The following is a 15,207-nucleotide window of genomic DNA, read 5'->3' as shown; positions in this document are numbered from 1 at the left end:
AGAGTTCCTTCAGATATAATACCATCTTTCCCACAAGGAAACTCAGTCTTTATAAAATACTGGAAGTGATCTTTAAAGAAAAAAGATAGGTACCATACCATGGGCAGCCAGTACAGCATTGCTCCAATCGTGTAGATCACCACAAGAACTAATGCACAGGAGATAAGGCAAGCCACCTAAAAAAAATAAACATGAAAATCCAGTCACTCAATGACACACAAAAGTAAAAAGCTTTATTTCCAAATATTGTAGACAAAGGCAAGAATGAGATGTTGAAGATACCAGGCATTTATAGGTTGCTTAACTATGTAATTTCAGTTTTTATCTGAGGTGATTACCTTTAACCAACTACAGTGAAAACACAGTAAGGGATACCAGTATCTGTGTTTGACCCTGATGTCAGCAGGCACAAACCACAGCACCACTTAGAGAGTTATTAAATGGTATGTTTGTTGTGTAACATCTCATTTTAGACCTATTGCAGCACACACAGTCATCCTGTAACATGTTTACAAAATTGCACTCTATGTTGTATCGAATCACAGATTTGGCATTGCGTTGAGCAAAGAACTGTGTTGTGATTTTTGCACTGGAATAGTTTTCTAACTTCTTTCACTGGGATCAGTACTTGAAGCTATTGTGTCCAGTCAGAAACCACCAATGATCAGCATGTTATAGAAGCTATTTATTTTACTTTAGAAAATGCAGCAGCAAATTATATAATATTATGTTTATATTATATATATATAATGATAATTAATGAAAGCAACATGAATCTAGACAAACGTGGTCTACAGATTATACGTTCTTCACACTACTCTTTGTATTAATCTGTTAGAGAACTACATTGAAACTGTAGTCTCCCACTCCATTCTGACTGTTCACAAACTACGGCATTTCTGTCTTGATACCAAATAAATAGTAAATAAACAGTATCATTAAGGTTGGAAAAGATCACTAAGATCATCCAGCCCAACCATCAACCTATCTACACCATGCCCGCAAACATGACCCTCAGTGTCACACCTCGTGTTTCTTGATCACCACATCACCAACTCAACCATCAACATCTCAACAAATCGCTGCTAGGGATACTTGAATAAGTGCTAAGATACAGTCCAGATTCATAGAAGGTTTTGTTGATAAGTATACAGATGCTCACTTTATTCTTATATTGATAAAATTTTTCCACACTAAATTAATTGTTTCATTTTAAGAGACAAGTTGTAAAAATAAAAACAGGTAAGTTGTTGAAAGAGTAGAAAACAAGAGCCATCACATACTTTAAAATACCGTCAAGAGAGACAGATAGGGTTTCTACAGAAAAAGGGATGCAAAATCTGCTGGTAGAATCACAAGGAATTTTTGCCTTTCTCTGCCTGTTCAAAACATAAAAAACAAAGTGTCGATTCTACTTGAAGGACACTGCTCAGTCGATGAAATGGTTCTTCACTTCTGTTCCTTTTTTCAGATATAATATCACAGCTCATAGAATCTTTCAAGTTGGTAAGGAACGTTAGGATCTCTAAGTCCAACCATCAAAATAGGAAACTTGACAGTATGGACAGTATGACAGGGTCTGGATTCCTGTCTTCCTGCATGGAAGAATAAATTACATCCCTGAACCTGAAGTTTGGTCTTTGGAGAAAAGCGGGTTCGGCACATTTCTGTCATGTATTTTTGTGTATGCAAAGCAAGCCATTGCTTTTCTTTTTGTCTGTGATCTGACAAACATCTATGACAGTTATTCTTCTTAGTTGCTCATTCTGCCTAGACAGCTCTAAAAGAATGGGCAGGAGTGAATATACTGCTTTCTAAGACATAGGCAAAGAAGACAGGTGAGAGAATATTATAATTTCAAGAATTGTCATAATGCTGGTGCACAACCACACTCTAATTTGTGGATGCAAACTCTGCTGTACTATGAAACTGCTGGATAAAACCTAGCAGATATTCATTATTCGTACCATGGACTTCCCACTTTGACTTCAAGCTGTGGTGGTTTCTTTTTCCATCTTATATCTTGAATGACTTTCTCATGGGGCCATTGTCTATATGTTCCAGAGCCAAAGTGCTCAGATGCCCTATATGCATTCAGGTTAATTAGCTTTCTTAGAAAAGTCATGATGCAGTAAAACTTTAATTTGGAAAGATATGAACAGGTAACAGAAGAGAATGTCAGTGATGATGAGGGCACACGGTACAGCACTGAATCTACCTCAAAAATTTGAAGTGGATAATAGCAAAATGGCAGCTAAACTATTTGCATATGAATGCTTTTAAAGATGATTATTTGATAAATTATTCATTATGATTAACAGAGTTCAGAGAAGTGTGTAGGCTAATTAGCAAGTAATTAACATGCATGGTTTTGAAATAAAACCTTGTATCATTTCTTACTACTGTGGTGTCTGCAAGAGAAACAATTGCAGGATATAGACAGGACGGATCACCACCTACAGTCTGTGCTTTTCTTTGGCAGTCACATCTCATTACCGTTCTTTTCATAATTAATGACCTTTATACAGGCAAGGGCAGGAGTTATAAAAGGACAATGGCAGCAAACTCTTGAGGATACAGCATTTATATGGCAGGATGGCCCTGATGGGTTCTTGAATTTCAGAGTAAGGACAGAGAGGCAGTGTTCAGTGCTCACCCACATGGTGCCATCTCACACCAAGTTAGCTGCCTCTCTTGCTCCGAGGCACAGATTGGACAGGTTACAACACTACAGAACCCCAGTGAACATTTTCTTCAGTTACAATTCCCTGTTTCCCGAGGTACTGCCATGGGAATTTGGGGTTTTTATTTCAAACAGAAAGCAAAAAACATCCTGAGAAAACTATATGCCATGTCTGTGGTCTGAATGCTTTGTGAGAGTCAAAAGAAATATACCAAGACACAGGACAGAAGTTAGCACATTGTTTCTTTTAGGAGCAACCCTTAAAATTACATTCATTTTCTTTTGAAAATCATATAGGATCACTAATTATTATTAAAAAAAAAAAAAAAAAAACAAACACACAACACAAACACATTAGGTTAGCCTGTACCAATAAATCCACTAGATGCCATTAGAGGGCACTTTTGTTACAGTGCTGACAAATTTATACAAAACTGAAAGGGCTCTTGCATAGTTTCCTGCAATCTGAAAACACAACACCCTCACCTCCATACTGTCCCAGACTTTAATGTTTATATCAAATTAGACAGGTAAAAATGCATAAGTGGAGCCATTAGCTTTTCTATTAAGACTGTTGCCAGATGTAATTCCATGCAGATGGTTAAAATTGATAGGGATTTTGCAGGATGGTGGAATGCAGTGGATTAATCAGAGCAAGCTCCAGTGAGCAGCATGGTCACTGTCCTTCCACTTACAGCACTCTATCCCATTACCTGTGTTCTGGCGCCCGTACTATATAACAGTGCCGTCCGTCCCATCGCTGCCGCGCTTGGTATGCAAAAGAAAAATGAAGGAATCACGTTGCTGAGGCCATGAGCCAAAAGTTCCTGCAAAGTTGTTAAAGAGAATGAGTTTTGTTTTGATTTGTTTTCCTATTTCTGCATCATTTCAATGCTTCTTGCCAACAAAGGAGTCTTCAATGAGAATATTAGCCATGATGGAGGATGGCCGTAATTGTTAGGGAAAAACACAACGTATGTACATAATAAAACATCTCCCAGTACATATTCTCACAACTCAGATGTAACTTGAAAGGCAGAGCTGCTGAACTAGATTCACCAAAAACAGGAGATGCATTTTTTTTTCCACAGAATAAATGATACTGCTGAGTTTTGAACACAAAATTCAGTAAAAATGGCTGCATTTTGATCCACATCTGCTTTTTAGCAGGCCAGAGGCTCAAAAAGTGGGATCTGGACAGTGTCCAGTTTTTTTCTGGCTTGTGACTCTATTGGAAGAAGATAGCCACTGATTTTTTTTTTTCATATATGCATTAGTGAAAGTGAAGTATGGCAGTAACACTATCTGCACGCTCCCTTTCATTAAAAATGCATTCTATGTATTTTCACAAGCAAAATGCAGGTATGTACAAACAACTATTACAGAAGAAGAAAAAATGCACTAAGGAAGCCACCTCGTATCTGAAAACTGAGTTGAACAGCTTGGCTACCCAGCAGTACTCTCCAGCCCTACACTGGAAGGAACTCATCCATTCCCCAAGGGCAGTGTGACAAAGATACTGGTGCTGCCAGAAGTGCTTGGTACACATGTGACATCATATCCAGCCAGGGAAACACATCATGGTGGGTCAGTCCTCACAGCACCAGAGAGGAACACCATGAAAGTACCCAGATAGACTTGTACACCCACATGATACCATGCAAAGAGCTGTGCCTGGCTCCTGAATGTAGTGCAACTTTACCACCATGTTGCCCTGTCTGCTCTGTTCTCATGTAGGATTTGCTCTTTACTCCATTATCCTCTGCAGACATGCACATGATTTCCACCATTTCAGTAGTTAAGCAGTAGAAGTTACAAGTTTTCCAAAAGTACAATAAGACACACAGGTTGCTGTGCTCAGTTTAGCGCTCTCCAGGCACTACAGCACATTGCCCTCAGGCATAACTCCCTAGGAAACATTGCTCTTCAGCACCAACAGAAAATCAGGGCATAATGTATTCATTTTAGAAAATTGTTTAGACATCTGAGTAGATAAGAATACTGTTGCCTTATTTTCCACTGATAGGGGGAGCTGCAAAAGATAGGCACTGATGTAGCAAGGTAAATCTGTCTAGATGGGATGTTCAGATAGGTCTCCAGCTGCAAAACCAACTGCTCTTCATACAACATTAGGTCATTTATCCCAACTTCCTATTCCATTTGACAGGAAGTTGGGAGCAGAATTCTCATTGCACAGCATTAATTGGCAGTTAGGAGTGTTTCTTACCAGTGTTCGAACTATTGACTCCATGGATTCCCACTTGCCTTGAAGTTGCCTACTCACCATGACCAGTAGTGAGGTAGCGCAGGAAGAAATCATCCCACTTTTATTTAAGCTAGCATACTGCAGAGCGGAGCTCTACTCAGAGAGCTCCTGTGGCTGCAAATTTGGCAGTGCCCTCTGAAATCATCCTGCATCTTTTATATAAATAAATCTTACTTTCAGATGAGACTTCTTCATTGTATAATCCTTATTTTATAACATCAGATATGTCCTAGGGCTGTAAGTACCTAATTTCTTTCTTTCTTTAAACAATCACTGGTTTAGAATATTTGCTGACCTTTAAGATCTCAGCTGCCAGAAGAGAAGCTGTCCCACCTTGAAACACTGGGAAAACCCATTAACACCTAAACTAGCTGCAGTCTGTATGAAATGCAGCATTATGAGATTATTCTTGAAGGATGCATTTCCTCAAAAAGTATAGCTCATCCAAATAGGATATTCAGCAGAGCTGATTTGGACTAGATTTGAGTTCCACAGTAATCATTGGAAGGCCTCAGGATGTCATACAGAATTTATGCTTACTGGGCTTCCATCCATAACACTTCTCTAAAATGGTAAATGAGTTTCATAGCTTACTGACCTTCTGGTCTCCTTAAGTAAAGAGAAAGAACATTACCTGGTTATCATCCACAGTGTAATTAAACCTTTTAGCAGAGCTTTGGGCTAGAGCTAGTGATGCTACGTAACCAACCAGTGCTACCCCAAAAGCTTCTGTGACTACTTCAGATAGGACATTCATGGGTGGCAGTTTTGGTGGTGGCAGCCTGTAAAAAATAAAGATAGCCTCAATACTTCTGTGATTCTTGACAATCTAAGAGAAACAGTCTTTGCATGCATGGTTAATGTTGTTTAATACTTGAGACATTTACTAAATTTTAGATAATCGGAACAGTGTTAGCATTCAGAATCTCCATAGGTATGGAAACTTACTCCTTCTAATGGCAATTTTCTAATGCTATAAAACCCTGCACTTAAGAACCAAATCACACCAAACTATCTCTGTACTATTCAAAAAGATGTCAGACTCTCCTGAGAGCAAGTTATGTCCCCTCAGATCTCAGAACACCCAAGGTTTCTAACGATCTCCACTGATAAGGCAGTTAGATATTTCAGGTGAACACCTAATGATATGTGGGAAGGATCTAGCTTTCTGCTTATGTTTTTCAACATTACAGAATCTTGGCATGTGAGATTAGACAGAAAATAAGCTTCTGATTAAAGCTGTATCAGTACAATTTAACTGCTCATAATGCATATCAAAAGGAGTACATAACACTGTTTCAGCCTCGGAAACACGTAGCCTGTGATAGCATACCCAAAGAGTTAAAAATAATTTTCTCTCTCAGCAACTTCCCTTATTTTACATAAGTGCAATCTGCCACACATGCACTCAGAGCTTGCCTTTTGAAACTTAGGGAAACCCTACAATCTCCAAGAGGGAGATTATAGAACAGCTGTGCTGTTCCTTACCAGCCCTTGGAGTATGAACATTCTCCCTAACACCTAATCTAATTGTTTTCACAGCTAATTATACTGAATATCTTTTTCCTTCTTTTCAAATTCATGGAGGAAAATGTATCACTGCCCATAGTCAGAATGCTCTTCCATAGATTAAACATAGCAAAATCCTTTATTTTTCTTCAGAAGCCACATTTTCTAAAATTACTGCATAAATGAGTGGAGAAGAACTCATAGAACTCATTGCAGCAATCTACAGGCCTTATCTCTCTGCAGTTCTCTGTTACACAAAACACAGGTAGCAGTAATCTAGTAGACTGCCCTCCTGTCATACATCCATTAGCCATCATCAGGTATACAGTAGCTACTTTTTACTGCATAAAGTAATGAGATAACTATGAAAATGTACAAAAAAAAACCTGCATTTTTAAGACTACATCAATACACATTGTTAATGTGAGATTGAATTGTGAGAGAGTATTCGAGAAGGTCATGAATGAAAATGATAGATTTTGCTGTTTCTTACTCCAAAAAACTACTCTGACCTCCTCAGAAGCTGTTTATAGATCTAAACATACTGAGAAGCCACAAACTAATAAAAACCATATTACCCTTGAGGAATATGTCCCACAACTTCTAGCCCATAGACGTATTCCATGTCAGCATAGCAGCAGGCAATGGATGTAGCAATTATCTGTTTGATTCAATATAGAAAAAATACATTATGTTTCTATTGCTTTCAGGTTCTCACATAGTCCATGATACCACCTGAGCTGAGAATATGACAGTGTTCATGCATGTGTCTTTACACTAATCCAGTAAGACAGGGAAGTATTATAACTAAAATTATAGTAAATGTGGAAGTGAGGCAAAAGAAATGATCTGGACACAATAACAGTTTTAGAAAGTACATCTGAGGAAGGACTGCGACAGAGGAATTTTGATGCTCTGTGATAATAAAATCAATCTGAAAAGCCACTTGCCAGTCATCATCAAACTGCCCCTGTGCAGTACATGCCTCAAACCAGTGCCATTCACAGTTTAAAGTACTTCAAAACCGAGGTGCACCTGAGTGTGTGATTCAGCTCATGCTCCCTGAGTACATCTAATCCCAAATGGCAATATCGACTTCAGCACACAACCCAGCAGAAGAAGATGTGGTTACCTCTCATATTTATGTTTCAGCAGGTATAAACCGTGCTGAGAGATTGGAAAGTTTGGCCCTGAAGAGGTTCAAGCTCATTTCCCATACTTTCGTGAGCTGACCACAGAAATCCCAGAACAGGAACATGCTGTAGTCCATCATGCTTGGTTTGCTGTGTTTTATCCAGTATTATTTAATGGGCAATACACAAACAGATCACAGAGCAGAGACCAGAATCTCATTTTCCAGCATTTTATACAAGAAAAAGGGTTCTTTTGTAAACAGTTTTTTTCAACAAAAACAACAAAAAAAAGTAATCATGATGATCCACTCTGAAATAAGCCTTTTTTTTATTGTTATTGTTAAATTTTCTTTTACTGGTCTAGAACAAAACAGAAACCTCTGTCCTAGAGCTGGTTATTTTACCATAGTTTAGTCCTTAAAGTTGAGATTTATTGTATAACAGAGAATTTCAATTTAGCCTATGCTATATGAAAGGAAAACTATAAGTTAAAATTATAGAAAGCAATAACTTAGGTATTTAACTTTGCTGCAGAGAAATAATATGCAGTATCTAAGTCAGAACTACTCAGCACAATGCTTGCCTGGAGTTATATCAGTTACTTTTCATTTTCTACATTAAACTTCTTATAGTTTAACATTCTAGAACTCATGCTCTTGTAATTATGCAAAAAAGTAGTAAAAATATTATAAAAATTGGGAACATATGTCACTTCTTTCTTAATTATTTAGTCAAATTCTTTCTTGTTTTTCATATTTCATATACAGCCATGAAAATTAGTTATTCATTTAATAAGTGGCAGGTGTGAGTAACTACAGAAAACATAGAAAACTTCAGGGAATTAATTGAGCCACTGAAAACTCTATAAAACAAAAAGTCTGATATTTGGCTTCCTACTTACCAAAACTAGATCAATAGGAAGAACAATTTTAATGTTTCTCTGAAATTTCTCATTCAATTCCTTAACAAGAACAAGCACCACAATGCTCAGCAAGGAGAGAAGTAAAGTCTCTAGTTGAACCGATCTGATGTTCTCAAATATGTAGGCATAAATCTGCAGTGATTGAGATGAACAACAGATTATATTCACAAATCACAAAGTACATAATTCCAGGTTACATGGTATGGTATTTCCTACACTTCAAATGTCTGAATTACCTGGGTGAACAGAATCAGTACTCCAAGAGCTGTCATCAATAATTTATACACTTCTATTGATTGTAGAAGCAAGAAAATTCCAGTAAATCTGATATATGTCCTTTCCTTCTCTAGTTTCATTAAATTCAGTGAATTAAGCATAAAAACATTGAGAGAAACTTGAACAAAGATGCATTATTGGTGTCCACAGCACACGACATCCACCAACTCTAATAGCAAATGTGAGGTTTGAGGAAAGAATTAAAGAGACAAAAAGAAGGGTGAGAGTGGAAGAAAGAAAAGGAAAGAAAGATGCAGTAGTGGCTGGGAAGGGAAGCAGGAGGAATCTTCCCAGATGATTGCTGTTTTCTGGGCCACCTCTCCAGCACTTAGGGGAGTCCATCCAAATATTTTGTACAGAGAAAGATACATTCAGTGTCCCTGTTGACTGCTCATGGCCATTTCACTAACAGTGCTCCATGACGCGTGTTTTGATCAGGTCCAGATGCTGCACACACTAATTGCCTGTCATGCTTTGTGTGTAGGCACTGTTGACTATTTAAATGACTAACGCTATCTCCTTGGCTCTGTTTCTGTCTCCAGCATGAAGTTTTAAGTTGAAAGCTGCAAAATAAGTCCACTGATCAGAGGAACAAAGAAGCATGAAAATGAAAGTAATGCACATGCTTTATAAAGATGCAAGGTGGAGAAAAAGCAAGGTAGGCTTAAACACTTAAATTCTGCATTAAGATTTTAAGAACTGTTGCATAGCCCAAAACGTAAACTGTATAGAAAAAATAAGTTAAAATCTAGGCTGTAGTTTCAGGCTGCTTCACAAGTAACTTCCCTTAAAACCACAACATGAAGGATAATAAAATTAGGGAACTTACGCTTGAAATAAAATATATGTAAATGCTGTTTTTTCCTAGCAACAACTAAGATCACAGGTCACAGGTTGGACGAGGCTCTGAGCAACCTGATTTAGCTGTGGATGTCCCCATTCATTGCAGAGGAGCTGGACTAGATGGTTTTTAAAGGTCCCTTCCAACTCTAAGTATTCCATGATTCTATCGATTCTAAAGTCAATAGAATAAATGAAAAGTCATACTTGTAGTTTTATCAAAGTAGATATTAATAATCCTCTGCCTCACAGAACCTATTTCCAAATAAATGCATAATGCTAACAAAGTTTGACAGTTTGGAGCTTCAATACATATATTCATGTTAGGAAGGAAAAAAGAATAGATAAATTATCTTGGGAAAGAGCTCTGTTCTAGCAGAAAGGCAGTCAATGTGATGATAATTTTTTCCCCTGTTCTGATTCTGTCACTCATTGAAGAGATTATGCTTTTTTTGCATGAGTATATTATTAATGGCTTCCTGATTTTTCTTCTCTTACCACTTCTAAGATGACCTTTATAATTTATAAGGGGTAAAAAACTGAAAATACAATAAAAAACTCTAAAAATGGTGACAGAAAAACAGAAGAAATGTAGTTTTTCTCATAAAGGGAAGCCCTCTCCACTGAAATATAGGCCCTGGGTTTTTGATTAAGGATGAATGGCATAAACCAGCACATTTGTCATAACTCCCAACAAACATTTTAAAAACAACTTATTAAATAACCTGATGTACCTATGTCATGAATATGGTAATCAACCCAATTTTTAATCACATATTTCCCCACTGTCATCAGACAATGTGGACTATGTCTTAATGTGGCTTGCAAATAGTCCGCATACACAATCTTCCAAGCATGCATTGTTAAGAGAGCACAGGCCTTGGCTTGGTACCCAGCTGAAGCTGTGATTAATTAGTACAAATGAAGGCAGTCTAGAAAACTACATTGCAAACTGCACCCACAAACATAGGGAAGGTTGAGCTATATCAAAGATAAAGCGGTGAGGGGAGACTCATTCCTAATTGCCAAAGAGACATGTTTTTTTGTTTGTTTGTTTTGTTTTTATTTTTTATTTTCTAAACGAGCATTGTCAGCTTTAGCTATCTATGTATTTTTTGTTTAATTTAGTTTGCTTAGAAAAACTGAGATCTAATGCAGGGTGAATAAATATAATTTTAATGAAAGATTACTAAGAAATGTGCACAAGCTTTTAGAACATCTTTCTTTACAAATTAAATAAAAGGAAGATTCCATTTATTTTTTTTAATATCTAGCCCAAGCTTCTAGAGCTTTCACAGCATCTCAGAATGCCAGGACAGCTGCAGCTGACATGGGCCTCAGCCCATTTGCTTTCCTCCAGCCTTCAGGCACTTCTCCCCTTTGCATTCATCAAGTGAAGATTATATATAGCGGTCTCACAATCTCATCTGCCAGATACCTCACACTCCCAACAGGGCCAGTGGACTTACAAATGCCCAATTTTCTTAAATAATCCCTGACCTAATTCTGTTCCACCTAGGTGACATATTCCATGTACCACTCATTCAGCCTGGCCTCGGGGACATGGGATTTCTAAAAGCCTGAATTACTGGTAAAGACTGAGGCAAAGAATGCATTCAGTAGCTTGGCCTTTTCACTGCCCACACTAACAAGGTCTCCCTTTTCATTCAACATAGGGACCACATTTCCCTTAGTCTTCTTTTTGTCACTGATATACGTGTGTGTCAGCCATTCTTGGTGCCTTTGACTTCCCTAGCCAGATTCAGTTGCATCTGGGCTTTAACCTTTCCCACTTGATCACTGACTGCTCAGGCAATGTCTCTGTACTCCACCAAGGTTAACTGTCCTTGCTTCTATCCTCTGTAGGCTTCCTTTTCGTGTTAAGTGTGGCCAGGATCTTCTTGTACATCCATGCAAGCATTCTGGCATTTTTGCCTGACTTCCTCTTTGTTGGGATGCATCACTCTTGAGTTAATGTAAGGCTTTTTCATACCATTATCAGACTTCCACAAACATTTTACTTGAACAGCCTGCAGTATTATTTGATGTTTCTCTCTAAGCCCTACCCTTCAATATGTACTCTACATCAGTGAATAAAAAGTCAATACTTCAGAGCTAACAACAAACAGCCATATCCCCAAAAGGTGTCATTTCTAAAAAAGATATCATAAATATCAGTGTCTGTAATAAACTGAAACAAATCTGGCAGTAATATGTATAAATATTACATCAATTACCACATCAGACTCCAGAGCTATCACTGCCTATTCCCTGGTAATCATTCCCTGAAGCCCTAAAAACACACTTCACGATGATATCAGCAAAGCAAGCAGAGCATTTCACAGACCACACACTGTTTCTTCAGAGGAAAAACCTGCATGTGGTTAATGTGTGCTAAAGCCATCAATCTACACTCTTCAGTTCAGATTTCATACTGCCTGTCAGATTCCCGTGCTCATCTAACATAAAAGTATGAGCGCTAAACAGAAGCACCTAAAACTCAAGTTACAATTGTAATCTGATTCAGAAGAAATATTTGCAGATGTTTTCATCACAAAAATCACTCGGAATTCAGTATTTTACACATATTGAAATAATTCAGAATCTGTAGTAGAATTTAGTTTGATATTTCAGTGTTGAAAATATTTTGTGTCATTATATAGCTAACAACATTTTTACAATACAGTAATATTTAGTTGATTGTCTCCTTACTGTTATTTTCATGCAAAGAATTTTAATTGAAGTGATGCAGTTATATGAGTGACTTGATGTAAATTCAAAAATAAGTAAAAAAAAAGCGACTTTCTAACTTTGTTCACATATATACAGACACATAATGTCTCTGTTCTCATGGGAAATTAACTGCTTTGAATTTCACCCAATTTTCACATAATATTAAATGGTAATAATGCACACTGTCATGGTTTATAGAAGGAATGTGCATTCTGGTAGATTAATGAAATCCTGAGCTTTCTTTTTAACTGCATACGAGAAAATCCAAAAGATTAGCTCTAAAATTGAGCATGGAAATTGAAGCAAATAAAATAAGAAAAATAAAAGTAACACATCTCTTAAAACGCCTGGTTCTGTCTGAGAGTAGATGACCTTGTTACATTTAAAAAATGCCTCTTTTTGATTATTATTATTATTATTATTATTATTATTATTTAAGAAATACAACACACTGTATGGGAAAATCATGCAGGCAACTACTGTGAGCTGGGCATGGAAAGAACAGAAAAAAATAAGAGAGGAAAAAAGACTGGTTGTGGAATAGTGTGAACATGAAGACTTTCTCGGCCAACTTGCAGCACAACCACAAGGATTTTGCAACCAACTTGCAACGTAGCCACAAAAGATCCAATTTTGCAAAGTAGGCTTCTTACATTGCAGGAGTTCACTTTGTAATGTTGCATTCCACAGAAACTTGTGGAAGGATAAAGGGCAAATACAAATATGGCTTTCTGTTTTCAGTAAAACTTAATGATAGTTTTCTCATTGCCCCTTGTGAAAATCAGATTTCACATGCAGCTTCCCTCACCATTCTCCTTCTCACCTTCATCCAGCCATTTCCATTTGTAAAATCTCCACTGATTCTGCAACGTGCAGAATCCATACACAGGGAAAATGAAATGCAATACATTACATAAGCTATGTATAAACACAGAAATCCCATGTGCTTGATGCAGGTGTAATATATTCATTCTCCATACACAAAGCTCATTTTTACATATTTAATTGTGATCTCACTTGCTGTAAAAGAACACATTTCAATGGCTTGCTCTACTTTCAACCCTCCTGTTACACTTCATTAAACATCCTTATTCTTGCTTTCTCAACCCAAAGGCTGTCTGAAACAAAACAATGGGCTTTGCGAGTGGGAGGTGGTTTGAAGAAAGAAAACAAAAAGTAAGCAAAAACCTAGTCCCTCGTTTCATGAATTTGGAGCAAAAAACATATCAAGAGACACACTGTCAAATTCACTGCTGGGGACTGAAATACTGGAGCTTCTTGAAGCAACCCACAAGTCTAAACAGACACCAGAAACATTCTGAAGTATATGTATGGTAAAATTGTTCTTTCTAAATGTGAAGACTTCCTTATTTGTTATTATTTTAAATTGTACAAAGGGGTTTTTGTTTATCCATTTGGTTTTATGCATTTCTACAGAGCAAATGAAAACCTTAGAAAAAAACATATCAAGATTTTTTAATCTGGAAAATGTTCAAAGGAGGTTGATTTCAAAAGTGAAGTGAAAGGCAAAGAACTTTTTTCATATGCATTAAAATATACAAGGGATAAGGGAATAGATTTCTTTCAAAGCATTTGTATTACCTCATTTATGATATCATCAACACACCAAGATGGAAATATTTCCTTCTATCACTGCTATTCTTTATTATGGCTCATAATGTGTGTTTTGATTATTTCCTGGCTGTTGTACTTAACACTGTCAATTCTACAAGATGCTAATATGCCTATATGTAAGTAGAGTCTCCTTGGAAAAACTACTAAAAAAAAAAAAAAAAGAAAAAAAAAAGATGGCTGCTTACATTATATATTAAGAAGTATTTATGAAAAAGCTTTTAAACAGTTAACAAATATTTTAGTAGATGGTGAATGTCTAATTGCTAAGGTTAACGAAGAGAATTACTGATGCTGTAACACACATATACTGAAAATGTGGTTCCTGTATCTTTTCAAAATAAGACCCAGTCTTGCTAACTCTTCATCAAGATTTCCTAATCTGTTTCTCAAAAACAAGTAGCAAAATGAAGATTTTGGTATTACATCAGTTCTTTCTTACACATACATCACAAATTCTTCACATATATATAATTTTTTTAAAATGTACCATTATTTAAGAAAATGTTAGCTAATGAAATAACCCATCTCTTTTACTGGACTCACATGAAAAAATCCTAGTGGTCCTGATATGTATGGCATTTTCATTCCCAGCAAGTACTTCACTTGTGAAGTCACAACATGTGTTGCAGCTCCTGTGGTCATTGCACTGATCACTGGTTCTGTTAACAAGAAGGTGGCATGGCCCAGCTGCAGCATGAACATCGCTACCTGGAGAGCAAGGGTATGTGCATTAGCAAGGGTGATAATGTGTAGCTTCCCGGTGACAGCAGTGAGATGGGCTTCTTTTAGTAAACTGTAAGATAAATGAGGATTGAAACAAAAAGTCCTTTGAAGGATTAATACAGCTTACAATGGAACCACTGAACCACCTGCACCATCTCATTCACATCACTGGTTTACCAGACTCTAACATTAAATTTAGTAATGAAAGCAGATTTGAAGAAACTGTTTTCATACACTGTTTACTACCCTGGTCAAATACGTGGGAAAAGCAAACAGTGTTAAAGATCATTCCAGTAAGGCTGGTGCTAAGACTCACTCCTATTCCACTGATATTTGATGGTCCACCTAGTCTATACTAGCTTGTCCACAGTATGATTCCCAAAGTCAGTAATAGTCAATAGCTACCAAATGTATCAGGTGCTGAAACTACAGAGATATGAGCCTTATGCTGAACACTGCATAATTCTGTAGAGATCTACTCTGTCCC

General features: G+C 37.0%; 1 protein-coding gene across 6 annotated transcripts in view; it reads right to left on the bottom strand.

Moving 5' to 3' along the window:
- SLC26A7 (solute carrier family 26 member 7) overlaps nucleotides 1–15,207 on the bottom strand; it is an 86,302-nt gene that overhangs the window by 29,692 nt on the left and 41,403 nt on the right. For all 6 annotated transcript variants that reach the window (XM_090137794.1, XM_090137793.1, XM_031590983.2 and 3 more), the window contains 6 exons: nucleotides 14,541–14,705; nucleotides 8,493–8,645; nucleotides 7,037–7,119; nucleotides 5,584–5,731; nucleotides 3,397–3,510; nucleotides 99–176 (listed from right to left, as the gene is read on the bottom strand). In XM_090137794.1, coding sequence (XP_089993920.1) covers nucleotides 99–176; nucleotides 3,397–3,510; nucleotides 5,584–5,731; nucleotides 7,037–7,119; nucleotides 8,493–8,645; nucleotides 14,541–14,705 — 741 coding nt within the window. The remainder of the gene's footprint in view (nucleotides 1–98; nucleotides 177–3,396; nucleotides 3,511–5,583; nucleotides 5,732–7,036; nucleotides 7,120–8,492; nucleotides 8,646–14,540; nucleotides 14,706–15,207) is intronic.

The sequence above is a fragment of the Phasianus colchicus genome, chromosome 3, assembly GCF_987193195.1.
Source record: "Phasianus colchicus chromosome 3, bPhaCol1.hap1.1, whole genome shotgun sequence".
In the NCBI taxonomy this organism is placed as follows: domain Eukaryota; kingdom Metazoa; phylum Chordata; class Aves; order Galliformes; family Phasianidae; genus Phasianus; species Phasianus colchicus.
This window is presented reverse-complemented; position numbering and strand designations above follow the sequence as displayed.